The sequence below is a fragment of the Ogataea angusta genome (genome assembly GCF_019207475.1).
Source record: "Ogataea angusta isolate 61-244 chromosome Unknown 61-244_NODE_7_length_650817_cov_90.064852, whole genome shotgun sequence".
NCBI classification, from domain to species: Eukaryota; Fungi; Ascomycota; class Pichiomycetes; order Pichiales; family Pichiaceae; genus Ogataea; species Ogataea angusta.
The window spans coordinates 27,113-54,926 of record NW_025065221.1 but is presented as its reverse complement, the minus strand read 5'-3'; the positions used below and the strand labels follow the sequence as shown (position 1 = coordinate 54,926).

The window sequence follows — 27,814 nt, the reverse complement described above, 5'->3', positions numbered from 1 at the left end:
GTTTGTTTTTTTCGGCCCAGTCTTCCCCTAAATGATAAATTAGTAGCTTTAGAGTCGTATAATTATATCTCTGTACACGATCTCTCTTTGGCAGTAGCACTAGGAAGCCTAAAGATTTGTAATTGTTAACTTCTCTTCTTTGTTCTCCGAACATCTGTCATCATTTCATTGAGGCACTTTTGCAGTCTATCGGTTTGCTCTAGTTGCCTTGCAGTTGTTAACAAGTACGGATTATTGGCTTCTTAGCATCTTGTGTTGCATAACGACAACCTATTCAGCGTATATCCCAAGCAAGTGAACTCAGACCTCTTTTGAGGTGATCCGATATCTTCGAACGCCATGCTACTTCAATCAAAGAAACAAAAGCTAAATAAAGCCAAAAAGCAACAGCACGAGTCAACTTCAGGAGCGAGCAGGGAAATTGCTTCTGAGGGCACAACTTCGTCTTGTGGAGTGATAAGGAAATCTGATAGTATCCTGTCGCCGCATTTGTCAGTATTCCAAGCCCTTCACAATCCTGAATTGGAACTTGATCTTTCCGCTTTGCAAAATGGCCCTGTACAACGAATTCCTACGCCGCTAAATTTAAACCCCGAACTCGATGCTTACAACAATTCCTATAGAAACGAGGATTTTTCTATAACGTCATGGCAATCAATACCCTCCAGCTTTGGGTTTGCTGACTCAAATGCTTCGCCCGCAAATAGGGTATTGCGCAGTACTGCTAAGCTCAACAGTCCAAACATAGGTTCAATTCTCTCTAGCTCCGATAACGAAGAGCGCAATCTAGAGGATATAAGCGTGCAACATCCGACTCATCAAGTGCTTGTTTTCGACTCTGAGTCATTTTCCGAGTCTTCGGACGATGAGCAGGATACGATCGAGCTGTCCACGGCGGCGCCCTCCTTTGTCATGCCCCGAGTTTCCGTTTCTGGCTTGAGTGGAAACGAGGTCGTTTTTCATGACAAGGTTAGGATTCATGTTGTTGGATATGAAAAAGAAGTGCTCCTTTCACGTCTAAGCAAGTACCGCAAAACGCTCAACCGGATTGTTTTCACGGACTCGAATCCATCGATAATGATTGTGGTCGTGAAGGACGATAACTATTTGCTTTCCGATGTTGTGGACAAGCCATTTGTTCCATTGCTAACGGGAATCAATGTTGACTTGGCATTATTCAAAAAGTCTTTTCCCAAGAATCTGATGATTTGCGAACCGATCCAGTTACAGGCAATTACAGATGATTTGATGCCATTTATTGAATTCCTAACGAACTTGCAAGTGTCGGGATGCGACTTCAATAAAGTGCTAGAACTTTCTATTTCGCAATACTCCATGACAAATCAGCATCTTTCTATGGAGAAGGTCAACTCAATTCTCCTTGATAATTCAGCAAAGCAACTACGAAGCAGATCCATACACAAAGAGCCGGGTGATCCAGAGAAAAAGAAGTTTTGCCCGAAGCTACACCGACATGGATTGTTCTTGGGATTGACCGTGGGAATGATGAGTCTTGCCGTTTTGATGATATGGAAAGAAATGGCATCCAATGCAGATACCAATAAACTGGAAAGCTCAACTCGAGTTCACCAATTTGTTGTAAATCCCAAAGATGTGATACATTCGGAATGCGGCAGAGGCAAGCTCGATCGACAGACTATAGCATATTCGGTGGGCTCCCTGTGTGATTCCGCCATGAAGGGCTCGATAGAGGCCTGGGAATTCATCAAGACCGATCTGGATGCCTTAGGGAAGCTGTTAATAAACTCGAGCTATTTTCTCATTGAAAGAACAAAGCTTACCTTGCTGCGGATTATGGAGATGACCGAGCAAGTGCTGTCATACTGATAACTGGAATACAATGAGGTTCACGTGGATATTATACAGGTTGGTCATGTGCAAGGTTTTGCTTTTCGAACACAAGCCATTAGGTAGCACTGGAACTTCGGATCCAGGTTTACAATTTAATGCACAGCATTCTAATTATTATAAACATCCGTAAGACTATTATCAAATAGGTTGCGTTTCGTTCTGCTGATTAGCTTCGTTTTCATTTTGCAACAAATCAACAGCTCCCTCCGTTCCAGGAATGTAGTTAGGATTTGATTTGTTGTGGACAGTATAATACAACGGACAAGTTTTGTTAGTTCTGATGTGGCCCAGGGCACCACACGTAGCACATCTTCTGCTGGTGGACTTGCCTTTTCCGATGCCCTTGCCGCTGATGCGACCTTCACTATCGATATTAATCGTATTAAGACCCCTTTTCTTTCTCTTTTCTTGCATTCTCTGAAGTTTAGCAAGCTCTTCCTCCAGCTTCTTTTTGACCTTTTTATTTTCCTCTGCATCATTGGTCAGGACGATGTTATCGGTGTCAAGTTCCATTGGATCCTCCAAAAGCTTCCGTTGTCGCCTTTTAACGTACAGTTCCACCACTTTCGGATCCTTGACAATCTCCACACGCCTCTGCAAGATTCCGTATGCGTCCTTGACCATTCTTACAATCTTGAGATACCGGGGCTTTTCTGTTCCCCCTACTTCGCGGTTAAGGGTTTCATTTGCTGTGTTCAAGTTTCTCGTGTCGTCCAGTTCTTTTGGATCAATTGGACGAGGCTTATCGCTATTTCTGGTTTTGCTGAGAGCTTTCCATTGCTTGAACCACACCTTGGCAATTTCTTTCTCATAAATCTTTTGCTGAATAGCCACATTATACGTATGAGTGATACCGCTTTTTTTCTCTTCTTTCTCCGGATTCCTCAGAGGAAAAACAATTTCCTCGCTCAGATTTGCCGCGTTCTTGATGAAACCTCCTTTCATGGAAGTCCTCAAGAAGGAAAATGCCTCTCCCCTTCCTGAAGGGTCTCCTTCACCGTAAATCTGAAGCATGGCCTTGCCATGAGTAGCAGCAACGAAGTTTCGAGTAATATTCCACGGTGCAAGCTGCACGGAGAGAGGACCATCATTTGCCATGAGATCACGCTCCTTTTTTGATCCAGCCTCATTAGCGGGAGACTGGACAGTGAGACTAGCATTTGGAGTTCCGTCCTCCAGCCTTTCTCGTTTGTAGGAATCCAAGTCCTCTAATCTTTGATTACCGGCCTGCATGGCATCCAGCAAAGCAATGTCCTCGGGTGAAACAATGTTTCTAATCTCCTCGTAATTCGGAAGGGTGTCTGTGAGCTTCACTTTCCAGTACCCCTGGTCATTTCCACTCCTTTGATATTCCATAAATTCCTTTAATCGCTGACGATTCTGCATATCGTTTTGATCTGGGAAATGATCTGCTATATCTCTGACCAGTAGTCTGCGCTCTTCATTTCGATTCAAAACACGATAGACAACCATTTTGAGTCTATTTTTGGAGGTGGCCGTCACTTTTCTTGAGTGAGGTCCAGGAACCTCCATCACCGGTAACGTCTGGCCCACAGTGAAGACGTAGTTGACTGGACGAAGGAAGAATTTTTGTGAAGAGCCTCCTCCTGAGCTTCTGATGAGCAGGAAATCGGTGCTGAGTGGCTCGTGCTTGAAAATAGGAGCTCTGATCATTCTGTTGTACAATGTAGGCACAATATGTCCTGGTTCCACGTATCCAAAATTCCAGAACGGTGATCTATCCTGCAATCCTAAAACGTGTGTTTCTCCCACAGGGAGTTTAGGACGCATCGTGTCATCGTCATTGAGCTTTCTGTAGTAATTGATCAATTTAGAACACATACCGAAATTATTGAGCACGATAGGATTTTCCTCGCTGTACTCGAGCAAGAAGAAGTTGGCGGAATCTCCTAATGTTAAATCAGAAGATTCCCTGAATAGTTCACGCGGTTCCTTTCCCTTGTCTCTCTTCTTCTTTCTGGTCTTCACCTTGGAAAACACCATGATTGTATTTGGACGGACAGTAAACTGCGGTCTATGAGGAAACCGCATTTCTTTTTCAGCTAGTCTGACTTTGTAGTATGGGAACTGCAACTTGAGAGCGGGCACCGAGTGGTCAATACTCATATTACCGATCGTGGCTCTGACCTTGGTCCGGTAGCTCTTTCTTAGTTGGTCGTACTCTTTGTCGTTAGAGATCTTGAAACGCAATTCCAGAGTTTTTTCGTTCGTAGGTATTTTGGCCAAGATGGCTTTTCTTGCGGCGACATCTTCCTTCTCGCTTCTTTCTCTGGCGAACAGCATATGTGGATCGTTTTGATCAAGCTTGAGATTCAACAATTCCGTATTGAGCGATCCCTCAAAAATAAGCTCATCCTCTTCATCATCCCATCCATCGGAATCCACCCAGTCAAGCTTGAGTCGCTTGGTAGCAGGTGTATCAAACTCGCTTCCTTCAATGATCTGATCGTCGTCCCAATCGGCTGTAGCAATTGCAATGTCTTCGCCAAAGTCTTCTATTGACTGCTTGGCCACCTCGTGTTTCTCAGGCTCCACTTGTACGCTCTGTAAATCAGTTTCGGAAATCTCGATTATCCTTTGCTGTGTTTTGGATTCTTGTGCAGTGGTTATTTTAGTGGCATTTCTGAATGTTTTTCTGGTATCTGGTTGGAACTCAAAAGTCAGCTTCGTGGGTAACAGTGGACGCTTGATTGGCGGGGGAACTTGGTAACTGTATCGCAACGGGATAATTGGAAAGAGAGTTTGCATTCGTATTGGTTTTCCGCGCTTGAACGTTGGATAATACAGCCTAAGCAATTTTTGTCGTGCCTCAAGACGTTTCTTCTCGGATAAAGCTCTTCTGGTTTCAGCATCGTATTCGTCTTCCGATCCGTGCGCAAATTCCATCCCTTCGTGTTCGTCTAGACCCTGCGTGTGCTCGTAATCGAGATCGGTCAGTCCAATGTTTGCCACACTGTTGTCAAATATGGCTCCTCCATGATCTTCTCCCTCATCGCCCTCAACGCCCTCCATCGCTTCCTCCTGGAGCTCTTTCATGAATTCATCGTCTTCTTCCTGCTCTTCTTCCTCCTCCGGCTCTTCGTCTGCCTCCTCTTTGGACGACTCCTCTTCTTCTTCGGCCAGCTCATCTTCATCCTCGAAATCAACAGCGTCCGCGGCGTGTTCCGTGGAGCCGTCGAACATGTTATCCAAATTCGCCAGACCAATCTGGCCGGTCAGAGCTGTGTCAAAATCTTCGTCGTCGGCTTGCGGCATTTCAATCCATCGAAGATTTGTTTATAAATGACCTAGTTTATTTTTTCCTCACTTATTTTTTTGGAAAATCAACTTGTCTGATGTTGCCAATAAAAAGATTCTTGTTTCTCAAGCCTGGCTCCCGAATGCTGAGCATTGTTCCGGGCAATTCTGTTGGCAGATTCTTGAAGTCCAATCCGTCGACAGTCACCGTCGATTCCACTTGGTATTTCCCCAACGACCCCAGAAATGCATTCGCGGAGTTTACCAAGCATCGCCTCACCGACAAAACTGTTTTCTTCGATATCGAGGACGTCAGCGACCACTCGAGCCCATTTCCTCACATGCTTCCATTGCAATCGCAGTTTGAGTCCCAGGTCAGCAAATTGGGCATTCGAAATGATTCTCCCTTGTTGATCTATGATAGGAGCGACGTTTATAGCTCGTGCAGGACTTCGTGGATGTTTGAGGTTTTCGGCCACGATTTGGAGAAAATTCACTTGCTCGACACTTTTGCTGGATCTGATATGTCCACCGATCATCCTATTGACTCTGTTTCCCAATTGCCAGCGTCAGAATACAAGGCTACGTTTGATAAATCTAAGGTGATTTTATTTGAGGAGCTCAAAGAGCTCGTCTTATCAGATAAGATAGGAAAGGACTACAGCGTTGTCGATGCAAGATCTGGTCCAAGATTCAAAGGCGAAGCTTCGGAAATCCGTCCAGGCTTGTCATCGGGACACATCAGGAATGCAATTAATATTCCTTTTACAGAATTTTTGACTCCTGATAAGAAATTCAAAACCGCCAGCGAAATTTTAGAGCGCGCCAATGCTGCCGGACTTGACCAATCAAAGCCTATCATTCTTATGTGTGGCTCTGGAGTGACAGCCTGCGTTGTCAGGTGCGGATTGATCTTGGCTGGTTTAGATGCGGCAAATTTGGCCGTTTACGATGGCTCCTGGACAGAATGGGCCACCAGGGCTCCGGAATTGATTGTGAAGGGCTAAAAATTAAACTCTAGATCGTCATACTTGACTCCATTAAACATTGTTCGTAGCTCAGTGGTTATGCGTTTCCATTGTTCATATGCCGGATGAGATTTGGAGAAAATGAGTTTTTCTTCGAACAGGCGCACAATTGAATCGTATTTTATCATTTCTCCAATCTCGAACAAATTAAACATAAACTCATTAAATAAGTCTAGATCCATTTCGTGGGGGCCGTCGTTTCGAATCGTATGGTCAAACCACAACTTTAGTTTGTCCAAAACTTCCTGGAATTGGGTGGTGGGGATTTTTTGGAAGGAAAGTAGCGATTTGGCGTCAACGTAATCTGTATCAACCAGTATCTTGTCCATGACAGCTTTCCTCCTGGTCGGGGATTTAGTGTCGTTAAAGAAATCTTGTTTTCTCTTCTTAGGAGAGCGGTATAAAGAACCGGTGATTGACAAATGTCTTTTCCCCAGCTCATGTCTCAGTTCATCTTGTATTTCCATTGGTAGTTCATTGAAGACTTCCCAGTTGATTTCATTTTCCGAAATTCTGTACTCCTTTGCATTGGCTTTATTTTTGGGGGTGCTTTCAGCACGCAGCGATTTTGCGGCAGGAATCGTTCCTGAATTTTTGGCAGTTGAATTTAGAGGCAGCAACCTTTGATCGGCATCCAGCCCATGGACATTTTTGCTGGTCTCGAAAGAGAGTCGATTCATCGATATTGAAATTCCTCGTAGCTCCTTGACCGCGACATTGAGCATTCGGTACAAATATCGTAATTCGTTTCCCAAGAGTCCAGCTTCGCGCGTAAAATGCCCGAGTCTCGAAGTCTTGGACACAAACTCGCATTCTCCCATTCCAAGGTACTTTGGTGGATCTATAGGAGCGTCGGGGTGTCGAGTAGCTAACTTGAGGGTGACCGAGGAGCCTACCATTTGGACATTTGCGAGTCTTTTACTCAATTCCTTGGCTAGATCGCTGAGAAATTTCTCTACCTCCACGTCCCTGTCAAACCTGATTCCCCAATTTACGTCTATTGATATCGATTTTCTTTGAAGAGCTTCTGGGTTCTTGAGAATATCAATGCAGGTATCATCCAGTCCTCGAGCATAGTTGTAAATTGTGACACCAGTTTTGGGCCCAAATATAGAAGCAAGCTTTTCCTTGGGTATTTCGCGAATGTCCTCCACCATCAAGTTAGTTTTCTGTACTTCATTTTCCAGCTTTGAACAAATTTGAGGTCCTATGCCCGGTAATTCAGAAAATTTGACAGTGTCCAGAAAATCAATGATATGTTCCTCTTCGAGGTAAAATGTGCCATTCGGTTTAGCTCTCCTGAGAGCAAGTTTGGCTAGCAATACATTAGGTCCACTTCCACAACTCACAGAGCATTTGGTAGCGTTGTAAACTTTCTTCTTAATATCTTTCATTATTTCCAGTGGATGCTGTGAAGCACTCATACTCGATATGTCAACGAGAGCCTCGTCTACCGAAACGGGCAAAACAGAGTCGATGTCGTAAGAAAGCAGAATTTCATAGAATATGTTCGAAATCCGTTCATACTCATCAAAATTGTACTCGAGGCAAACCAGATTTGGACACAGCCGTCTTGCAGAACGCAACCACATTCCGTTTTTGCAACCATATTTTCGTGCAACATAGTTACAAGACGCAATGTCTGAGGTGTTTCCTCCATGAGTGACGCAAACGGGAACTTCATTAATGTTTATTGGAGGATTGCAAGTCAAGGCGGAAACTGTTGCAAAGAAGCAATCAAAATCAACATGCAAAATGACGTTCTTGTGTGCTGCTCTGGAGTTATGGCCTCGACTTTGAAGTATGCCGATAGCGCGCTGCAAGAAACGTGATTTCAAATCTGCTTTCCACGAACTTAAATGGTGCAACCTGGAATTTGCAAAAAAGTTCGGCAAAAAGTTCGGATGCTTGCAATTCATATGGTCAGGCATGTCGATGTCTTCTCTTTTATGCAGGTTATCATCTGGCTCTGTCACTTGTGATAACTGTGAAATCTCTGCATCTTCCTGCTCCTTTGTAGTTTCGATCTTAAAATCTAGTCTGCGCTGACCATAGTCATTGTGAATAAGCATGTAGTCTCCCCAGGGCTGGAGCTTTTCAGCTTCCACGCTGTCGACAATCCATCTGGGTGTCACCACCTTATAGTTCTTGAACTCCAGCTTCTTCTGTGGCGTAAGGTTCTCAGCTATTATATGAGTAGCATTACCTTTTGCTCCAAGCATGTGAATAAACTTTCCACCGTGAAGAATTATAAGTTTGTGTAACTGCTGGACGTCAGGGTCCGTCTTCCCGTTCACGTAGATAACACAATTTTGAAAAATGGGAGGGTATTCCAGATTACGTGCCTTTTTCGTGAACTCAACGTATTCCTGATCTTGCTGCTGCTGCTTTAGAGTTTTGTGGCGAAAATACCTCTCATAATCGCCAAATTCCAGTTCCTGACTTCCTGGATCGACTTCTTCTGGATCCAGAGAATTGACTCCATTAATGTACACATCATTAGGCTCGTTCTCAGTTTTTTCGCCACCGATGTTCTTGTCCTCCTCTGCATTTGTCACTTGATCAGTCGAAGTCTGAGAAGTAATAACCGGCTGATGGAGACCGTAGTTTTGACTTAGTTTGTTTACAAAGGAAATAAACTCCGAGTCATCCATAGATCCCCAGTCTTGTGACGCAGACTCGAGCTTCACGTCTTGCTGAGTTGCGTCTATAGATTCTGGCTGAGAAGAGGCAATCTGAACTTTGTTCTCTGTACCGACATTCAGCTCTGGGTTTCGTCTATTTTCGTGTTCTTTGAGCATAAGTTCTATTTCAGAATCACCAACCGATCCCCATTCAGTCACTGCTGACGAATCCATACCGCCCGTGCTACTCCCGGACTTAAAGAAATTTCTGGAGCGGATCACTTCCGCAAAATAAATAATATAAATTAATGGCCAGGCCTGCACAATTTTGGATATTTTTTATTACGTTTATTTGCTTTATCTCTAACTTGTCAAAATGTCTGGATTGAGCCCATGCTGTCTTAAAACTTCATTCCATGGTAAGTCGCTCAATTAGTTTTGTTGCAATGAGCTAACACATCTAGAGGGTGAAACGAAGGGAGAATTCGTCAAACTAGGTGATTTCAGTGTCTACAAGTCGGGGAACGATACCAAGAGAATTCTGGTGATTTTCACCGACATTTATGGCTACAAAACCAACAATGTTAACTTGATTGCCGACAAGTTTGCCGATAACTTGGGTTACCAGGTTTTGATTCCAGACCTTTTCAATGAGGATCCAGCTATTCCTAACAAGACCAACATCGGTGAGTGGCTGGGTAAGTACTCTCCTGCTCAGACGGGTCCAATTGCCAAAGCCTTTTTGGAGTACCTGAAAAAGACGTATGATCCAGCTTATCTGTGTACCCTTGGCTACTGTTATGGTGCTAAACTCGTTTTCCAGAATGCCACCAAGGACAGTCTTCCAAATGTCTGTGCCATGGCCCATCCTAGCCTTACTGAGGATTCTGACCTGGAAAACCTCGCAAAGCCTTTGCTGCTCAGTTTGGCAGAAAGAGATGAGCTTTTCAGCGATGAAATGAGAAACAAAGCTGCCGAGATTCTGCGGAAGAATAATATCAGACACCAAATTGATATATACAGTGGCACATCTCACGGCTTCACTATCAGAGGTGACCTTTCTGACCCTGCTGTCAAATATGCTGTCGAGAAGTCTCTTTTGGACCAATCTTACTGGTTCAAATCTCTAGAGCCAGAGTACGTTAAGAATTAGCTAGCTAATCATTTTTATATAGGTACAGAAAATACTAAAGAAGATCCCTTCGGCGATAGTTGGTATAACCTTGGCCAGCGTCAGCGTTGAAGTTGCCAGCTTCATTTTTCGTTTGGGCCACAGAGGAGTGGGTAGAGTTGTTGGCGGCCGCCTTAAAAATAAAGGAGTTTCTGCTATGCTCGTCTTCATTTGCGTTTGAAAATGGGTTCACACTGCTGCCACTGGTGCTGTCGCTCAATTTCTGCTCTGGGCTTGGTGCTAGTCCCGTATTGCTCCCTGTTTGGTTCTCAATAAGATATGAGTTTCTATCATGGCCTCTCATGGCTGTGGCTCCCAGAGCAGCCAGCTCATATTCGGCTTTGTCTCCTTCGCCTCTTTCGTTTGGTATAAAGGCCAGTCTGTCGTCCTTGATAGGCTCGTACCTAGTATCTGGGTTCTTCCAAATAAGAGCCAATGTGCATGTGACAATTGTGAAAATCAAAAGAATTGCAGCGAAGATAGCATTCAAAACGAAGTAAACAACAGCAGCAACAGAGGAAACGACAGCTGGTTGTTTAAATATGTTTGAAAAAAACAAGTAGAAAATAGAGTTGACCACGTTGATCACGGCAATGAAAATGTTGAAAATATTGGTTCTTCTGTCCATGAATGGTCTCTTGACTATCAAGCCAACGCAGTAAAATAGCTCCATTGCGAAGACGATGACAGCAACGGCTTTCCCGTGATTCTGTAAAACTGCGATGAATAAAGCTCTCACAAACAGGTAAACCAGATGGATGGCAACCCAGTAGTAGTTGCTAGCTTTGTACTGAGCGTACAAAAATCCATATTTATGTAGGACTTTCTCGTCTCCAAACAGTAAATATGCTGGATTTTTGAACTTTCTTGTAGATCTTGAGCCAGATATCAATATCATGACAGCTGCATACACCATTAAGATCAAAGAGATGGCCAAGATAGCGACAGCAAACACGACACAGCCAGCAGAGTCAACTCTAGTGAACTCCCAAATACACAGGAGTGTCAATGCCGGGAAAGTAATGTTGTAAAGTCTGTACAGACACCCCTTGATGACTGATCTGTAATTCTTTCGGAAACCTATCAGCTTGCTTCCCTTGATAACGCCGGTCCTTGCCATAAGTTCGCAAATCCCCTTGAACAAAGATGTAAGAACAAGCAGAACGAATCCAACAAAAAGGAAGAAGATCACACCGGTCATGAATAAGTTCGAAATTTCAATTCCTGACAAGTACGCCACTCTTTGAACTCCCCTCAAAACCAGCGTCTTAGAACCCACCTCCGATTCGTCTGTTGTGTAAAGGTCAGAGTCGTCCAAGACATCAGACAAGGAATCCGAGCTTTCGACACTCAGTCGCTTGACGAGTTTAAGCTTTTTGAGCAATTTTTGGACCGAGATTGAAATAACTGATTTGCTGCGCAAAATCGATGTGACGCTTCCACCAGTTGCTTGCACATACCAGAATATGATGCTTTGCATGAACTTGACTTTTATGATACCCAACGACCACATGAAGTTTTGAGCCCAAGACGCAGCAATGGGGGGCACCAAAGCCACACCCATCATGGACATGATAGCAAGGTTTTGGAAGTAAATAAACAACGAAGCAGCGTTGGAAGCAATGTGAGCAGCTGTAGCAGAATGTCCAAGAATTGAGACAAAAGAGGAAACAACTAGACCAAACCCAGAAATGATAGCTATTGGCCATCCGGCGTACCTGGTTTGCACTGTTTTTCCGTTGCTAAAGTTAGCCTTCACACATGCTAACGGTGAAGTCTTCGAGGTGTCGTTACTAGAGTAAGCCACAACTTTGACGTAGGCATCTAAGTCCGGAATGGTGTATGCAATACTCGGAATCTGGTCGATCATGTCACTTGTAATTGTGTAACTGTATCCACTAATACTAAGTCTTCCTGAGGAAATTGGACACAGTGTTGCATAGTCCAAAGAACATAAGTCAACGGTGGTAGAGTAGGCATTCAAACCGTAAACAACAAGCGACAAGTCTACGGTGACGTATCCACTAATAAGAGAGTTTCCATCAATGTCAATCACGGCCGTACTGTTGTCGGGGTAAAACGTGACCTCAAAATAGCTGGAACTAAATTCTGAATCTTCCATACATGTGAGCAAGGATGATGACTTGATATACTTCTTCATATCACTGTTTCCGGCCTCAACTATAAGGCCTTGGATGATGAACCATATCGAAAAAGTGAAGAGATGGTTGAGTTTCATGGTATTCAATAAATTTGCCTACTCGACATAAACGAGGCTATGAAGCACCTTGAGAAACAAAAAATTTGGGTACCTTGATGAGCACGAAACAATACTCTCAGTAGCTGTGAGTCCTATATGTGATCAGCGAGTCAACTTCAGCAGGCTAAAATAATGATACCAGCGCAGGAACACTATTTTATTTTTAAGATCAAATACAATATTTTCTGATCCAGGCTTATACGGTGTTTCTAAAAATATGCTGCCTTATATTCTCAAAAATCACAACTGTAAACACTATTGAGTGAACAGGATCGATTGGCTGTGCCTTGAATTTCTGTCATTCATTACGTAATCGTAATACCAATATTAGATGTAAGGATGTTTTTCAAAGTATGCAAACCCCACAATTGCTGTAGATAAAAGGGAAAACGGGCTTACACTCGGACCATCGTCGCAAAAACTCCCTCCAGCCGTGTCCCCTCAATTAGGCAAATCGTGCCCAATCGCTGCAATTGCGGGGACAGCCTATTAAAGCACTTGGTATTTTTCTTCCCCTCAGTGTCCCCTCCTTTCCGGGGGAGGGTGCAAATTTCGCGTGGACGGTGACAGGGTTCGCAAAAAGGGCATTTTCTATGTTAGTATACATAGTTAGATTCTGCAACATTGTGTTTCCCACTTCAACATCTTTATTATATATATGACGAATAGGAATTTAAAATTGTCTGACTGTTTTTAACCAAATGCCGGAAAAGCATTTAGAAAACGAACACTTGATGAGAGAAAAGGCTCTCCAGCCTCCAGCAGGATTCTTGGAGAGACATCCTTCAAAGCCATACTTGAGCTCATTGGATGAATACAAAAAAATGTATGAGGAATCGATTCGTGACCCCGGCTCTTTCTTCGGTGAAATGGCCGAAGAGCATTTGTCCTGGTTCAAACCCTTCACTGTTCCAAAGGTTCCAAATGCTCCACTTTTGAAAGATAACAATGGGGAACCATCGGCATGGTTTGTCGATGGAGAATTGAATGCTTGTTACAACTGCGTTGATAGGTGGGCCATCAAAAACCCAGAAAAGCCCGCGATCATCTATGAAGCAGACGAGCCTGACCAAGGAAAAATCATTACTTATGGAGAGCTACTGAAACAAGTTTGTAAGGCTTCTCAGGTGCTTCTGAACCTCGGTGTCAAGAAAGGGGATACAGTGGCGGTGTATTTGCCCATGATTCCTGAAGCGATCGTCACTTTGATGGCCATCATAAGAATTGGAGCTATCCATTCTGTTGTCTTTGCTGGGTTCAGTTCTGGTTCCCTTAGAGACAGAATTAATGATGCAAACTCAAAAGTCGTCATCACTACCGACGAGTCCAAAAGAGGGGGAAAAATTATTGAAACGAAAAAAATAGTTGACGATGCCCTCCTCGCCTGTCCCCAAGTGACAAACGTTCTTGTTTACAAGCGTACAGGTAACTCCCACATCCCTTGGACTGAAGGTAGGGATCTTTGGTGGCATGAAGAAGTTAATAAATACCCATCATATTACCCTGCTACCCCAGTCTCTGCAGAGGACACATTATTCCTTCTCTATACTTCTGGCTCTACGGGCAAGCCTAAGGGTATACAGCACTCGACCGCCGGTTATCTTCTAGGCGCGCTGCTCACGACTAAGTTTGTGTTTGATGTCCACCCAGAAGACATATTGTTCACAGCTGGTGATGTTGGATGGATTACAGGTCACAGCTATGTTGTCTATGGGCCGCTCTTGAATGGTGCCACCACCGTTGTGTTTGAGGGTACTCCAGCTTATCCTAACTACTCAAGATACTGGGAGATTGTCGATAAGTACAAAGTTTCCCAGTTCTATGTTGCTCCCACTGCTTTGAGACTCCTCAAAAGGGCTGGTGAGTCCTACATCGAGCCATACTCACTCCAATCCTTGAGAGTTTTGGGGTCAGTTGGAGAGCCAATTGCAAAAGACGTTTGGGAATGGTATAACGCTCACATAGGACGTGGCAATGCCCACATTTGTGACACCTATTGGCAGACTGAATCGGGTTCTCACTTGATCACTCCTTTAGCAGGTGTCACGCCAACCAAGCCAGGATCTGCTTCACTCCCATTTTTCGGAATCGACCCAGCAATTATAGATCCTGTTAGTGGAAAGGAGCTTGAAGGAAACGAGGTTGAAGGTGTTCTAGCAATTAGGTCATCCTGGCCATCAATGGCAAGAACCATTTGGAGAGACTATAGCCGGTTTTTGGATACGTATTTACGTCCCTACCATGGATATTACTTCTCAGGCGATGGAGCTGCAAGAGACAAAGATGGCTTCTACTGGATTTTGGGTCGTGTGGACGACGTCGTTAATGTGTCTGGTCATAGGCTGTCTACTGCAGAAATTGAGGCAGCTTTGATTGAACATTCAATGGTCGCAGAATCTGCGGTGGTTGGTTTCCCAGACGAGCTGACCGGATCCGCCGTTGCCGCATTTGTCTCTTTAAAGAGTAGATCCATCGAAGATCCATCGGCAATCAAGAAGGAACTCGTTTTGACAGTCAGAAAGGAAATCGGTCCGTTTGCGGCTCCAAAATTGATTCTCTTGGTTAATGACTTGCCAAAGACAAGATCAGGCAAAATTATGAGAAGAATTTTGAGAAAGATCTTATCCGGTGAGGAAGATCAACTAGGAGACACTTCTACTTTAAGCAATCCACAAGTTGTTTCTCATCTGATCGAAGTTGTCAAGGCAAAGTGAGCTCTTAAGTTTATCAACGTTATATTTATATCAAATCTGCTCTTTGTTGTATGCTGGTATATTGTAAATGTTTGATAATCCACCTAAGCCATGCTTCATGGCTGATTAATTATATGCCTGATCCTGATACTGCGCCACAATTGACTTTCAAAAAAAAAAACACGGTTGCGTCGCCGAGCGTGTTCTATGATTGTCCTCGTTTTCACTAGCCACATATAAGTTTTTTCAATAAGCCAAAAATTCTGTACCGTACTTATTTGAATCAATAGCTTATTTTCGCTCTTGATCTTGCACTTCTTGAGTTTCTTTGAAGGAGTGGTTACCGGGCATCTTTCTTGCTTCATTGTATACTCCTGACTTACTAGGGTATCAAGCAAACTTTGAAGTTGGTTTTTATTTCAACAGATAAACAGACGGATCCTGATTTATACAAAGGAGCGGTCCTTACGAGCGACTATAGAAACATTTATTTTCCATTGACTGTTGCCCTTACCGACTAGTCTACCAAGTTTTCTACGCAACTTAACAACTGTCATTTCTTGAAACAACAAGGTACAGTTTCTTGATCGTCATGCTGCTTACTGAAAAAGCCCTTCTTCTAGGATATTGGCTTGCTTTCCCTCTGTTGGCTGAGGGTAAGCGGGAGCTTTTTGCAAATTCTTTGGTCACATGTATGGAAAACTCTCAAATAGAACCAACTTACTTCAATGTGGTTTTCAGCGCAGATGATGATGGAGGCTCTGTGAAGTACGATATATCCTTAACCTCCGAGATATCTGGTGAAGTCTATGCCAAGGTTCTGGCTTATGCTTATGGTATTGAGGTCGTCGAAAAGAGTGTTGATTTTTGTTCCATTGGATGGAAACAATTTTGCCCAATGTATCCCGGTTCGTTGGAAGTTAACTCGATTCAATATCTATCCAGTGATTTCACCAATATGGTTCCGAAAATTGCCTACACATTTCCTGACATCGACGCTCTTGTTAGGGTGATCATTCTGGACAGTAATGATACCCAAGTTGGATGTATTCAGGCTAGCTTCTCAAATAAAAAGACCGTCGCTCACGTTGGTGCCAAATGGGCCACTGCTATTATATCTGGAATCGGCCTCCTGGTCTCAGCAGTTTTATCGGTTTTCGGAAATTCTGCATCTGCTTCCATTATCTCTGCAAATGCTGTGTCTTTGTTTTCATTCTTCCAGAGCACAGTCATCCTTTGCATGTTGCACGTGCAAGAAGTTCCTCCAATCGTTAGTGCCTGGGCAGAAAATATTGCATGGTCCATGGGATTGATCAGGGTGACCTTTATGCAGCAAATATTCAGATGGTATGTTCAAGCAACGGGCGGAACTCCAACGCAATATTTGACTTCATCTTCAATTTCAGTTCTTGTTCAGAGATCCCTGAACGAAAGTAAGAAACTTGCAACTAAAATCATTCCCTTTTATTCGCTTGTGTCTTATTTCATGCCTTCATTGGCACCAAGTCCCACAGACTATTATCAAGATTTGGAAGCGAGGTCAAACGATTTGTACAATTTGCAAGGTGACCAGTATCTCAAGATATTGAGAGGCGTGGAAAGAGTTGGTTACAAGGCAAACATTGAGCCCACATCCATTGTTTGCACGGGATTTACATTTTTTGTTTTATTCTTGTATGTATTGGTTGGATTGTTCATGATTGCGAAAACAACTATGTCGTTTGGAAGGAAAAGAGGCTGGTCCAGAACCATTGATCTGAGCAGAAACTGGAAGGTGATTTTGAAGGGTATTTTGCAAAGATACATTTATATCGGATTTCCCCAACTTGTCATTCTATCTTTGTGGGAATTCACCGTCGTCGATTCAGCTGCAGTGGTTGTCCTTGCCGTCATCTTTTTGCTTTTATGCTTGGGAATTATGGGATGGGTCTGCTACAGAACATTGATGTTTGGAGCTGTTTCTGTTGAAACCCACAATAATGCTGCTGCGATTCTCTATGGAAATCCGGATGTTCTCAATAGGTACGGGTTCTTCTACACAATGTTCGACGCGAAGAAATTCTACTGGGGGGCTGTCTTTTTGACTTATCTTTTTGTGAAAGCATTATTTGTTGCCCTTGCTCAGAAGTCTGGTAAAACGCAAGCTCTTGTTGTGTTTTTGTTAGATTTGGCCTACACCATCGCTTTGATCAAAGTGAGGCCATTTCTGGACAAAGCCACAAACATTGTGAATATTTTGATGAGCGTTGTTAACACCATCAACTCGTTCTTTTTCTTATTTTTTTCGGAGTTGTTTGGTCAACCGAGTGCCGTTGGATCAATTATGGGATTGATTTTTTTCGTGCTGAACGCAGTGTTTTCATTTTTGCTCCTCGTGTTGATTATCGTCTATTCGTGCATCGCGATCTTTTCCAAAAATCCCGATGCTCGATTTTCGCCAGCCAAAGACGACAGAACATCTTTCCAAAAGAAGCAGATTGGTGATGACGTTCCTGATGGCGCGCAGGAACTGTTTGAGCTCGGACAAGTTGCTAAAGACCATCAAGAGAACTGGGCTAATGAAATGTACAAATTAAAGGCCATGGTGGATTCCTCTGACATGGGACAGTCCTCTGACAAGAAGTCGCAGAGCGATCCAGACAAGCCGCTGGAACTCACACAGGAAGAGGAAGCTTCTTTTGGCGCTAAACTTATGCACAAGCTCACCGGTGGTAAGTCTCTCCTTCGTCGCAACAAATCCCAGAAAAACAGTGATCAAAAGACAGAATTGCCAGAAGCTCTCGACCATCCACTACCAAAATACACCTTGGATCAGCAAATTCCAACCCATGCTAGATCAGAATCAAACACTCCAATGATGCACTCGGGGGCCGACGGCTTTCATACTCCCGTCTCGACATTTATGCGTGATGAGAGTTTCAAGAGTATGTCAGACATCGGTTCTGAAACTGGTAATGATGCTTCGACTCAACCATTCGATTCTACCGAAAACTACGTTGACGGAAATCAGAAGAGATCCAAATACTCATACTTATGACATCGCAGGGTCTTCGTTGTCAATACCATGTACGATACTAACTTGTTTTATTTTTGTATTATTTTACAACTTTAGTAGATACTAATCTATTGGAGACTCAAATTAACAGGGTTTCAATCTTATCCTTGATGGCATAGATTTGGTTCTTGATAGCGGAAGCATCGTTAGTTGTTATCGAAGCAGCAATGACTGGTCTCGAAACACCGCAAGCTCTACCAAGGGCGGTTTTGGAGGGAACAAAAACGTATGGAACATTCTTATCCTCGCAAAGAAGTGGTAAATGCAGCAAAATTTCAATAGGCTCGGTATCTGCAGCCATGATGATGAATTCCGATATGCCCCTGTTTAAGGTTTTGGTTGTCTCATTGGCTCCCTTCTTCAGCTGCCTGAGATTTTGAGCTTGTTGTACCACATCAAGAATTTGTTGAGTGAGGCCAGAGTCAGCTAGTGGGAATGCTTTAGGGTTTGGAGTAGTAGACATGTTGTATAAAGGTTCCTTGCAACGTGGTAGTGATAAGCTCGCCTTTATATTAAAAACTGGAAGTCCTGAAAATTTTAATTTGAAAATTTTATTTCAACGCATCTCTGCATGGATAAATTTCACGCTTCATCATAGTTACCCGGCATATAAGTAATTTTTGCAGCTGTCTTATTATCCCCACTTTCTTCTCCATAAAGAAATCATCTAGCGCGAAGAATGTTGCTTATGTCATCGCGAATGTCTTCAAAGTTCATTTCCTTATTCTACTATTCAACATGCCAAATGAAGGCCTTTCAATGAGTTGAATTAACAAACAAACGAAAGGGCCTCTGTATCCCAGCTTCCTCAGCTCTCGCAATCATACAGGTTAAGCCTTCCAGAAACGTTGCTCTATTTCATGGTGTAAGGTGTGTTTCTTTTTCCAGGAGACAAAATCGGATTTTCCCCATTTTTTTCTTAGAAATAATTCGGTACGATTTTGTTAAAAAGAACACTTTTTTGTTTTTAAATTCGACGCTTGTACAATTTGTTCGTTGTCGCGGAAAGCCCATAATCTACAGATTAGCGACCTTGGGAGAATCCTAGGTGGATGAGACATCGTTGGTAGTACAATGAACGATTTTAATCCTTCTAACAAAACCGCTGGACAGCAGGTGATCGCTGTAGAAGTGAGAGATGGACATACGGGGGCTCTTTCGAATATCGAATATGCTCAAAAATCCATGGTGGGACACGGATCGTTTGGGTACGTTTATCAGATAACGCTGTTACATGACAATAGCAAAGCAGCAATCAAACGAGTTCTTCAAGATAAGCGTTACAAAAACAGGGAACTTGAAATAATGAGGCTCATAAATCACAAGAATATTGTCAAATTGCTTTCCTTCTTTTATAAGACCAATGACAAGGACGAGCAATATCTCCATTTGATCCTGGAGTACATTCCGGAGACGTTGTATAAATCATGCCATTGGTACACTTCAAGACAAAGGACCATGCCAATGCTTGAGGTGAAACTATACTCCTATCAACTTTTCCGCTCGTTATTATACATCCACTCATTGGGAATATGTCACAGGGATATCAAACCTCAAAATCTGTTAATTGATCCACTTAACGGCATACTTAAATTATGTGATTTTGGCTCGGCAAAGGTTTTGAATCCTTCGGAACCAAACGTTTCCTATATCTGTTCAAGATATTATAGAGCGCCAGAGCTTATATTTGGAGCTCGGAATTACACTACCAAAATTGACTTATGGTCCGCAGGCTGTGTTATAGCGGAACTTATTTTAGGACAGCCATTGTTCCCAGGAGAGTCTGGAATTGATCAGCTTGTTGAAATTATCAAAATCCTAGGCACCCCAACTAAGGATGAAATCAAATCTATGAATCCTAACTACGTGGACCATAAGTTCCCCTCGATAAAACCAATACCATTACAGAAAATATTCAAAAACGTGGAACCGGAATGTCTAGAGCTGTTGCAATTGGTGCTGAATTATTCTCCAATTTTGAGAATTGGAGCTGCTGAAGCGCTGACGTGCAAATTTTTTGATGAGTTCAGGGCTCAACCAGAGATCAAATTTCCCAATTTCAGGAACTACAAACTGGACCGTGAGTTGCTAATTCCTGATTTATTTGACTTTTCAAAAAGAGAACTGAGTGTCAACCCTACCTTGATTGACGCTTTGGTACCTGCATGGAAGAGAGATCAGCTAGATTTCGATCTCGACTCTTTTGTGCCATATTCAGCTGAAGAGCTCTTGGACCCAGTCAATAACTAGATGCCTCGTCGTTGAACGCGCTGAAGCTATAATGAAGCTGAATGATTACGACTGTTATTTGCCATCACCTACTAACTAGTTCACTTCTTGATGATGATTGATTGTATTAAATGCCAAATTAAATACACTGGTTGTAAATATCTAGACTGGGACCAGGCGTATTGGACCGCCTGTCAACACCTCTCTCGTATTATTTTTTTGTATTTTTAAATACCAGACTTTAATACAGACTAAGTTTTCTGCCCACGAGTTTGTAAAGCATGAAATCAAGTCTGCTTTTCTAATAGCGTGAAATGTCTAGAAGACGAGTTTTAGGTGCTCCCGACACAGGGCCCGTCTTGGGAGCCTCCATGGATGTTCCAAACACGCCGTCCTTGTCCTCTTCTCCGTCTTCTTCATCATCATCCTTGGCTGAGTATGATATCCTGAAGTGTCCCATTTGCACAGATTCAATGGTCACGCTTAACCAGTTGAATAGACATCTTGATGATGAGCATGAGATTTCCTCCTTTGGCTTTTCGGAAACAAATTCACAGATTGAACTGGATTTCAAACATTGGTTCAGAAGAACACTGGCAACAAAAGCTGATAGTGTCGTAGGAAAACCCCCACACCAAAACCCTTCCAAGCACTCGCGTGCTGCTACACAGGATGTGTCATTTATTGACAGTACCGGTGAAGAAGAGACACAAAAATTGACTTTTGAAAACTCGTCAGTTATAGAACGAGATCATTGGCAAAAACCTTCTGGGTCAGATAGATGCAGCCACAGCTCGTGTTCCAAAAGGCTGAACGGAAGAAATGGCATGGCAAACTGTCGAAAGTGTGGGCGATTATTTTGCGGTCATCATTCTAGGTTTCGCATCAAGCTTGACTCTAGTCTACATTCCAATCCCACAAATGGTTATTGGAGCCGGTGCTGTCAAGAATGCTTCTTTAGCTACAAGCCAGGATGGGACTTGACTAAGACGGAAAACTGCGCTCTTGTCTCAGATAAGTCTTCAAGCCTGAAAAGCATTCGTTTGAAAAAGCTTAATTCTGTGAAGTTAGAGATAGTGGCTTTAGAAAATAGATGCATCAAATTAGTGGGCATTTTCAGGGATATCGAGAAGAACAATATTCCAGCCCGTGAGCTGCGCTCGATTGAACGAAACCTTGCTAACTGGGTGGATGAGGCCGCGATAAACAACTGCAACATTTGTGGATCAGAATTTAGTTTCTGGAATCGAAAACATCATTGTAGGATATGTGGACAAGTTGTTTGTGGGGACGCTTCTCGAGGTTGCTCTATGGAAGTGCCAGCGAATATAGTTGTGGACATTATGAATATCGATCAAGACTTCAAGTTGGAAAAACTACAAGACTCATATTGGTCAATTCGAATTTGTTTGAACTGCAAACAAAAACTGTTCAACAAAAGGCTATACTTCAAAAATGCACTTTATGAAACGCAATCTGATCTATTGCAGTGCTATAGACAAGTAAAGGCTTTAGAAGCTAAATTTGAAAGCAGTATACAGTCTTCGGATAAGGCAATTGAGCTAAAAAATATTGACTTATTGGGACGCATGGAGAAGATTGGAAAGGTTGTGTCCAATAAAGTAAATTCCTTGGAATACGTCTTAAAGCAAAAGCAACCAAATGTGGGGTTAATTCCGGTCAAGCCTGATGAACTGAAGCTCTACAAAGCCTTGAAACTTCATATTGTGATGTTTTTACAAGACAATCTTCCGGGCTTGCGCAAAGCACAACAAGAAAAATTGCAAACAGAGCAGAGTGAGCTTGAGCAGCAAACCGGGGTTAACAACTATAGACCTAGATTGCTGAAGAAGGAGATCAGAGAATACAGAGAAAAACTGATGGTTTTGAATGAGCAAAAATACATGGTGCAAAACCTGTACAACGACTATAAAAAACGAAAAAAATTCGATGATCTCAAATCACTCGAAACTAATTTGGAAGATTTGCAACACGAGATTGATATTATTGAGGAAAAGCTGGGCGACAGTGCATTTCAATAGATTATGTTCTCTGTACAATAAACCTCTAAGTAGTGATAAAGATAGTACTATGCAGCAACTGCTGCCTTTTGGAGTTTCTTTGCCTTCTTTTTATTTGCTTTGTTGTGTTTTTTACCACTTCTGAGACTTCCATCCTTAGTGTGAAATGGTGACTGGAAATTGCCTTTCACTTCATTCATTTTGAAAAATTCGTTGTCAAGTTCAGCAGCAGAACTGACCAAAGCAGCTTGTTTGCCACCATACGTACGAGCATGCTTGTTCCCTGTTAGTGCATCATTCGCGGAAAGGTGCGAGGAAAAAGTTAATTTTTGTAAATCTCTTGCCAGGTTGAAATCATGAATATCAATGTTCTTATCCTTCATGGCATTTAAGACTTGTTGTTTTCTTTGCTCCGGTAGATTGTGAACTGTGTATAAGCCTTCGTTGAATTTTCGTGAGCTTTCGTCATCCTTTCTGGAGCCATCTTCGTTTGGAGGGGGCTCAACGAATAAAAGCTTCCCTGAGGCATAATCTTTGAGAATGTATCTAGCAGCGCGAGTTTCATCGGCTGCACCGTACCCTTGAGTCATAAATCCTCTAGCTCTGGCAAAAGCATTGAGGACCTCATGAGCATTTGGTACCCCGGTTCCCCCCTCCTCAACAGGTAGAGTGTCAATGGTAATACCGTAAACGGCCTCTAAGAAATACTTCGGAATTCGTTTCGCCACCAACTGCATAGGCCCTGTGTACTCACGAAGTTGATCTATAGGAAGTATACCGTTGCAAACCAGATCTGCGTTGGTGTATGCAAAGTTAGGGAAAACCAAACCTGGACAATCACAAAGGATTACTTTGTCAGAAAGCAGAATTGTTTGAAAATGCTTTGTTTTACCGGGAGTCGAAGACACTGACACTCGCTTTGAGCCTACCAAAGCATTAATAGTCGACGACTTTCCCACGTTAGGGTATCCAACTAGACCAATCTGGAGGCGTCTAGGTTGACCTTCAAGCGGCTCAGTCAATGGTTCTGGAGCAACTCTAAGACACAAATCTTCCAACTCCTGCACGGTTATGATTCGAGTCAGCTCCTCAGCATTTTCCTCATTATGAACCTCTGTAGAAGATTGTAAATTATGGTCATGTAATTTCTCTTGCAATGATTTTAATTCTTGTTTCAATTTATCCATTCCCTGTTTCTCTTCGTCCTCCAAATCAGACTCACCGGACAAACCCGAACCCGAATCTTTACAACGTGCATTCTCGCGAACCTCAATTTCCTGCGCTACAGCTGTCTGTCGCTGCTCAAACTTTTCTCTTTCTCTCTCTAGATTCTCGTTTGCGAGGTATGCACTGAAGAACGTGTACTTGATATTATGTGCTTTGAAATAGCGAGCCCATTCCAATCTCTGTTCATAAGTCAATAGATCAGCTTTGTTGACCAACAACAAGTTTCGTTTCAAGGGATTTGTCTCTTTCACGTACTTTTCCAAATCTTCAGAACGAAATAGCAATGGATTTCGTGCATCTACAATTTGAACAACCAAATCAGACCTTTCTACCACTCTCCACAGTTGTTTCCAGACTAGAATATTTCTCTCAAATGGCGTAAGCAATAAATCATGATTTTGCTGCAGCAGGGCAAGGTTACGCCGCCACTCAAGAAAAGCTTCACTTTCCAACCTTTCAAGCTCATGCTTGGTCATCAATTTATCCCATCTAGGACGTCTTGGGACTCGCAACTCAGAAATATGCTCTCTTTGAACTTGAAACTTTTTGATTTCTTCCTCAGTCGTAAGCAAATAAGGATTGTAATTACCACTGTCCACAGTGTGATTATTGACACTTACAATTTTGATTCCTGTAGATCTCTCAGCGGAGAAGTCTTTATCTGCCAAAGCTGCTGTATTCAAAAATTCATCAAGCGCATTCTCTTGTGTGACCGAGCGTAATTTGACCCAGTCATCTTCATGCTTGTCAGTGGTGAAGCGCATTTCTCCGTCGGGCAAATAGTACACTTTATTTTCCTGATTTTTGGAATTCTTGATGCTCCTTCCTAACCCAATGGTATTTTTGTTCTTGTGGGGCGTATTTTTTGGGCCCTTGGGTGGCTTCCATTTTCGTGGTTCCGTCTTCGGTGGCATGGGGAAACACTTTGGTTTTCAGTAACACTTTTTACGTAGAACTAGCTGCTTTGCCATAAGTAAAAAATTTAAAAATTTTGTGAACCAGCCACCATTGTGGCTGGTTAAGTGTCTGAGGCGTAACCTGTGATACGAGTAGCCAAAATTGATCTTCTAGTTCGGTGTCTCGAGTTGACAAAATTACATATTTCTAAGTAAGTACTTTTTGTTATGTCTGCACTTGCAAATTCTATACCCGTTGCAGCGTCATCAGCTTCTGTCGTCACAGATTCTGAGTCTGCGTACTTTGCTGATGCCAGATCTCACTTAAGTGAGTCAACCTCTCAAATTTCTTCAGATGATGCACCAGTGAAAAACAATGCTGCGCCTGTCGAAGATGACGATGAAGAACGTGATAAAGATGGCATCTCACCTCAGGCAACAATCACTGATGTGGCTGATTCGCAGGATCCTGAATCAACCACACAACCTGAGGTTGACACTACCGTAACCCATAGTGAGGAGAGAGCGACTTTTCAGACCACCGCCTATGAAAACAACGACCAATTGGCTCATAATGTTCAACCTCAACCCACTGAGGAACCTAAAAGAGCTTTTGTAAGTTCGACCCCACCCAAGAAACGTGGATATCAACGAGAAGAAAGCGAGTGCCATGAGTATTATTTCTCCATATACTGCTGCGATCTGGATCTTAGCTCGGGAAATATTTTTACAACTTGCCTTAGCTGTTGCATGTCATCGATCCTTGGTCTTTGTACCACAGCGGCTACAAAGCTTTAAAGGCTCAAACTGTTATAGACTCCAATATAGACCAATGGGCAATTGAGTACCTAGGCAGTACTGTAAATTTCTTCCAATTTTTCTGTCGTCCATGGGCGATCATTGTCAGTGTACCTTTTCAAAGGAGTGTCATAAGGTAGTCTGATAGGATAGTATACAGTGTCATCATTCACACCTTCACAAAAATCTGTTCCTTGTACAGGTCTCAATGCAAACGGTCTATAAATCTTAAATTTTGTCTTTATGCATGCAGGAACGATAAGGACACCTGCCTCGTAAGATTTCACTGTGTAAACATGTTTGGTCTGCAATTTCTTTTGCGAGGCCGCTCCATACCCACGATCTGGTGCACCCCATGCTTGTTTCGAAAGGTTTGCCGACGTTAAAAGAAACCACTCTAATGTTTCAAAGTTATTTTTCGTCACACAATAAGATTTGACATGCGGCGATAAATTACTCCTTCCAGCAACAGATTGAAAAGACGGTTTGGAAGACCACCTGCAGAAGAATGATTGTAAAAATCTAGCTTGATTTTCATATGCATACCATCCACTGCTTGCTTTTGATTTGAACATCACTGCATGTCCTGATATGTGGCCATAATGGGCATTCATAATCTCCTTCTCTGTTGGCCAGATAATATTAATCTCGACCCCACTTCCTTCTCCAAACTTATGGCTTGGCTGTTTGACGATTGCTCGAGAACCTTCCACAATGCTCGATAAAACGTGTGTCCCGATGTTTGTATGCTTGTTATCTAGTGGTGCACTTATCGAGGACACTTGCATGATTAGTTTTGCGTCATTCGGAGTAGTCAACTTATAACGGTTCAGGACTTGGCGCAAGCTACCGTAACCATACAGCTGTTTGTCGCCAAGGGTTTCTGGATGTGTCTCTGTCTCTGTACGGTCCGCCAAGCTGAACTCATAACGTCCTGGGCTTGAACAAACAAAAGCCACGTCAATCGGACAAAAATCAAACGCTTTCAATTTTTCAGCTAATGAAGACACCACAGAGTTTTCGTATGTGTAAAGGTATTGGAGAAAGTCTCTTTTGAAAATAATGCCAACATCGTAAACTGGGTCAAGATTTCCTTTCTTATCATTTGTGTGAGCATGGGAATTCAGTCTTTTCAGTCTTGGAGAGATCCAGCACATTTGGGTTTGAGCCAAATAGTCCGTGTGAGTAAGATTCATGGTATGGATGACGATTTGACATGTATCATCATGAAAAAAGTTGACCATCATTTTCGAATGATGAGTTCCCCACTTCGACAATTTGGTGGATACATCAATTGTTTTTATCCGATACTGAAGACGGTGAACATCTTCGACCGCAATATTGGATTGCACACCAATGAGAGTAATCTCGAAATTTAGGGGATCGGCTTTGAAGAAAGGTAGCAAAAAATCACAGTCTATAAGCATATTAAATTGGTAGCTGCTTTCAAGTATTCTGGATCCCACCAAATCATACAGGGTAATAGTATCCTTATTTGATGATGGTGGAAACACCTTGCAGTATGGATCGTTGGAGATTAGTCTGATTGGAGACTGAAATCTTGGTACATCTTGCTTGCCCTCAGTAGAGAACGGTAATTTCAGTTTTTTTTGTCCGTACTCTTCTGGATTAACAACAGTCCCCTCCAAACCACGTTTTGAAGCCTTCTGTCTTAATCGGGGCGCCTCAATTTTTGATTTTTGCTCAGCAGAATCCTCATCACTATCAATGCTGATAACATGATGCTCGTCACTCACGGCTTTTTCCTCAATGAACTCAACAGAAACGTCTGTTTCAGACTCTGACATTATGTGATAGTTCCTCCGGGCGCGTATACAGCCTAACTTGAAAGCTTATACAGGCCGATGTCAAACTAAATTAAAGCTGAGGCAAATTTTCTACAAAACTTTTGAGTTTACACCGGTTCGAGAATACTTCTTCACGAGCCTTGAGACTTACTTAATTGTCGTAAAAAGTATACCAGATTTAGTAAAGTCTGAAAGAAGGACCCATGGAGGACTTGATGACAAGAGATCCGACGTTTTGCCAGTTCTTCTTCAACAAGGAGACCAAAAAGTTGATGGCCATCATTATTTGAGTGACAAGAACATCCTCCTCCATCTCAACGTGACCAACAGCAACAGCCAAACACAAAACCTTCTTCAGCTGGAATTTGATAGTGGACTTCACGTCAGTAACCTTGGAATACAAGTCGTCATTGTGAGAAACTGGAGTTGGGAACTTACCAGCCTTAGAGAGCTGAGGACCCAACAGTCTTGGCACTTGTTTGATCAAGACTTCAGAAGCAATGAAAGCGTTGTACTTTTTAGCCAGCTTCTTGATAAGCTTTTTGTTCTTGTTCAACTTTTTCAAGTCATCAACAGACATAGCATCCACACCCAGAGATTTAGCTCTGTCAACATCAAAAGCATCACCAAAAATACAAATGGTCATGTTTGGTCTTGGCACTTGGGGCAGCTTCAAAGTTCCAGAGAAACGCTTGTCTCTTTGTGGGTCGTAATTTTTGAGACCAACCTGTAACTCAACGGTCTCCAAAAAGTTTCTCTTTTTGGTCTCGTTGGAGAATTTGAGGATCTCCTTAACATTCTCTCTCACTTGGGTAGCGCTGACTTTCGACATCTTGCTTCTCTACTGTCTCCCTACTAATAGGTAATACCGTTC

General features: G+C 42.7%; 15 protein-coding genes across 15 annotated transcripts; 8 read left to right on the top strand and 7 right to left on the bottom strand.

The window, feature by feature from the left end:
• Positions 1-339: 339 nt before the first annotated feature.
• On the top strand, positions 340-1,848 carry KL928_003434 (uncharacterized protein; the record flags this gene model as incomplete). Its single annotated transcript, XM_043204021.1, has 1 exon — positions 340-1,848. One exon carries the CDS (start codon positions 340-342, stop codon positions 1,846-1,848), a length of 1,509 nt encoding a protein of 502 aa, XP_043058876.1.
• A 162-nt stretch (positions 1,849-2,010) lies between these two features.
• Positions 2,011-5,148, bottom strand: KL928_003433 (uncharacterized protein; the record flags this gene model as incomplete). Its single annotated transcript, XM_043204020.1, has 1 exon — positions 2,011-5,148. One exon carries the CDS (start codon positions 5,146-5,148, stop codon positions 2,011-2,013), a length of 3,138 nt encoding a protein of 1,045 aa, XP_043058875.1.
• An 80-nt stretch (positions 5,149-5,228) lies between these two features.
• KL928_003432 (uncharacterized protein) lies at positions 5,229-6,015 on the top strand (the record flags this gene model as incomplete). The annotated part of the gene is made up of 2 exons (XM_043204019.1): positions 5,229-5,857; positions 5,985-6,015. 2 exons carry the CDS (start codon positions 5,229-5,231, stop codon positions 6,013-6,015), a joined length of 660 nt encoding a protein of 219 aa, XP_043058874.1.
• Positions 6,016-6,133: 118 nt separating this feature from the next.
• Positions 6,134-9,016, bottom strand: KL928_003431 (uncharacterized protein; the record flags this gene model as incomplete). The annotated part of the gene is made up of 1 exon (XM_043204018.1): positions 6,134-9,016. One exon carries the CDS (start codon positions 9,014-9,016, stop codon positions 6,134-6,136), a length of 2,883 nt encoding a protein of 960 aa, XP_043058873.1.
• Positions 9,017-9,158: 142 nt separating this feature from the next.
• Positions 9,159-9,935, top strand: KL928_003430 (uncharacterized protein; the record flags this gene model as incomplete). Its single annotated transcript, XM_043204017.1, has 2 exons — positions 9,159-9,205; positions 9,290-9,935. The coding sequence occupies 2 exons, from the start codon at positions 9,159-9,161 to the stop codon at positions 9,933-9,935; spliced, it is 693 nt and encodes a 230-aa protein (XP_043058872.1).
• A 34-nt stretch (positions 9,936-9,969) lies between these two features.
• KL928_003429 (uncharacterized protein) lies at positions 9,970-12,192 on the bottom strand (the record flags this gene model as incomplete). The annotated part of the gene is made up of 1 exon (XM_043204015.1): positions 9,970-12,192. The coding sequence occupies one exon, from the start codon at positions 12,190-12,192 to the stop codon at positions 9,970-9,972; it is 2,223 nt and encodes a 740-aa protein (XP_043058871.1).
• Positions 12,193-12,914: 722 nt separating this feature from the next.
• Positions 12,915-14,927, top strand: KL928_003428 (uncharacterized protein; the record flags this gene model as incomplete). Its single annotated transcript, XM_043204014.1, has 1 exon — positions 12,915-14,927. The coding sequence occupies one exon, from the start codon at positions 12,915-12,917 to the stop codon at positions 14,925-14,927; it is 2,013 nt and encodes a 670-aa protein (XP_043058870.1).
• Positions 14,928-15,498: 571 nt separating this feature from the next.
• KL928_003427 (uncharacterized protein) lies at positions 15,499-17,943 on the top strand (the record flags this gene model as incomplete). Its single annotated transcript, XM_043204013.1, has 1 exon — positions 15,499-17,943. One exon carries the CDS (start codon positions 15,499-15,501, stop codon positions 17,941-17,943), a length of 2,445 nt encoding a protein of 814 aa, XP_043058869.1.
• A 97-nt stretch (positions 17,944-18,040) lies between these two features.
• On the bottom strand, positions 18,041-18,424 carry KL928_003426 (uncharacterized protein; the record flags this gene model as incomplete). The annotated part of the gene is made up of 1 exon (XM_043204012.1): positions 18,041-18,424. One exon carries the CDS (start codon positions 18,422-18,424, stop codon positions 18,041-18,043), a length of 384 nt encoding a protein of 127 aa, XP_043058868.1.
• A 611-nt stretch (positions 18,425-19,035) lies between these two features.
• On the top strand, positions 19,036-20,211 carry KL928_003425 (uncharacterized protein; the record flags this gene model as incomplete). Its single annotated transcript, XM_043204011.1, has 1 exon — positions 19,036-20,211. One exon carries the CDS (start codon positions 19,036-19,038, stop codon positions 20,209-20,211), a length of 1,176 nt encoding a protein of 391 aa, XP_043058867.1.
• A 293-nt stretch (positions 20,212-20,504) lies between these two features.
• Positions 20,505-22,232, top strand: KL928_003424 (uncharacterized protein; the record flags this gene model as incomplete). The annotated part of the gene is made up of 1 exon (XM_043204010.1): positions 20,505-22,232. The coding sequence occupies one exon, from the start codon at positions 20,505-20,507 to the stop codon at positions 22,230-22,232; it is 1,728 nt and encodes a 575-aa protein (XP_043058866.1).
• A 47-nt stretch (positions 22,233-22,279) lies between these two features.
• Positions 22,280-24,352, bottom strand: KL928_003423 (uncharacterized protein; the record flags this gene model as incomplete). The annotated part of the gene is made up of 1 exon (XM_043204009.1): positions 22,280-24,352. The coding sequence occupies one exon, from the start codon at positions 24,350-24,352 to the stop codon at positions 22,280-22,282; it is 2,073 nt and encodes a 690-aa protein (XP_043058865.1).
• Positions 24,353-24,562: 210 nt separating this feature from the next.
• KL928_003422 (uncharacterized protein) lies at positions 24,563-25,132 on the top strand (the record flags this gene model as incomplete). The annotated part of the gene is made up of 1 exon (XM_043204008.1): positions 24,563-25,132. One exon carries the CDS (start codon positions 24,563-24,565, stop codon positions 25,130-25,132), a length of 570 nt encoding a protein of 189 aa, XP_043058864.1.
• Positions 25,133-25,182: 50 nt separating this feature from the next.
• On the bottom strand, positions 25,183-26,940 carry KL928_003421 (uncharacterized protein; the record flags this gene model as incomplete). The annotated part of the gene is made up of 1 exon (XM_043204007.1): positions 25,183-26,940. The coding sequence occupies one exon, from the start codon at positions 26,938-26,940 to the stop codon at positions 25,183-25,185; it is 1,758 nt and encodes a 585-aa protein (XP_043058863.1).
• A 178-nt stretch (positions 26,941-27,118) lies between these two features.
• KL928_003420 (uncharacterized protein) lies at positions 27,119-27,772 on the bottom strand (the record flags this gene model as incomplete). Its single annotated transcript, XM_043204006.1, has 1 exon — positions 27,119-27,772. The coding sequence occupies one exon, from the start codon at positions 27,770-27,772 to the stop codon at positions 27,119-27,121; it is 654 nt and encodes a 217-aa protein (XP_043058862.1).
• Positions 27,773-27,814: the final 42 nt, after the last annotated feature.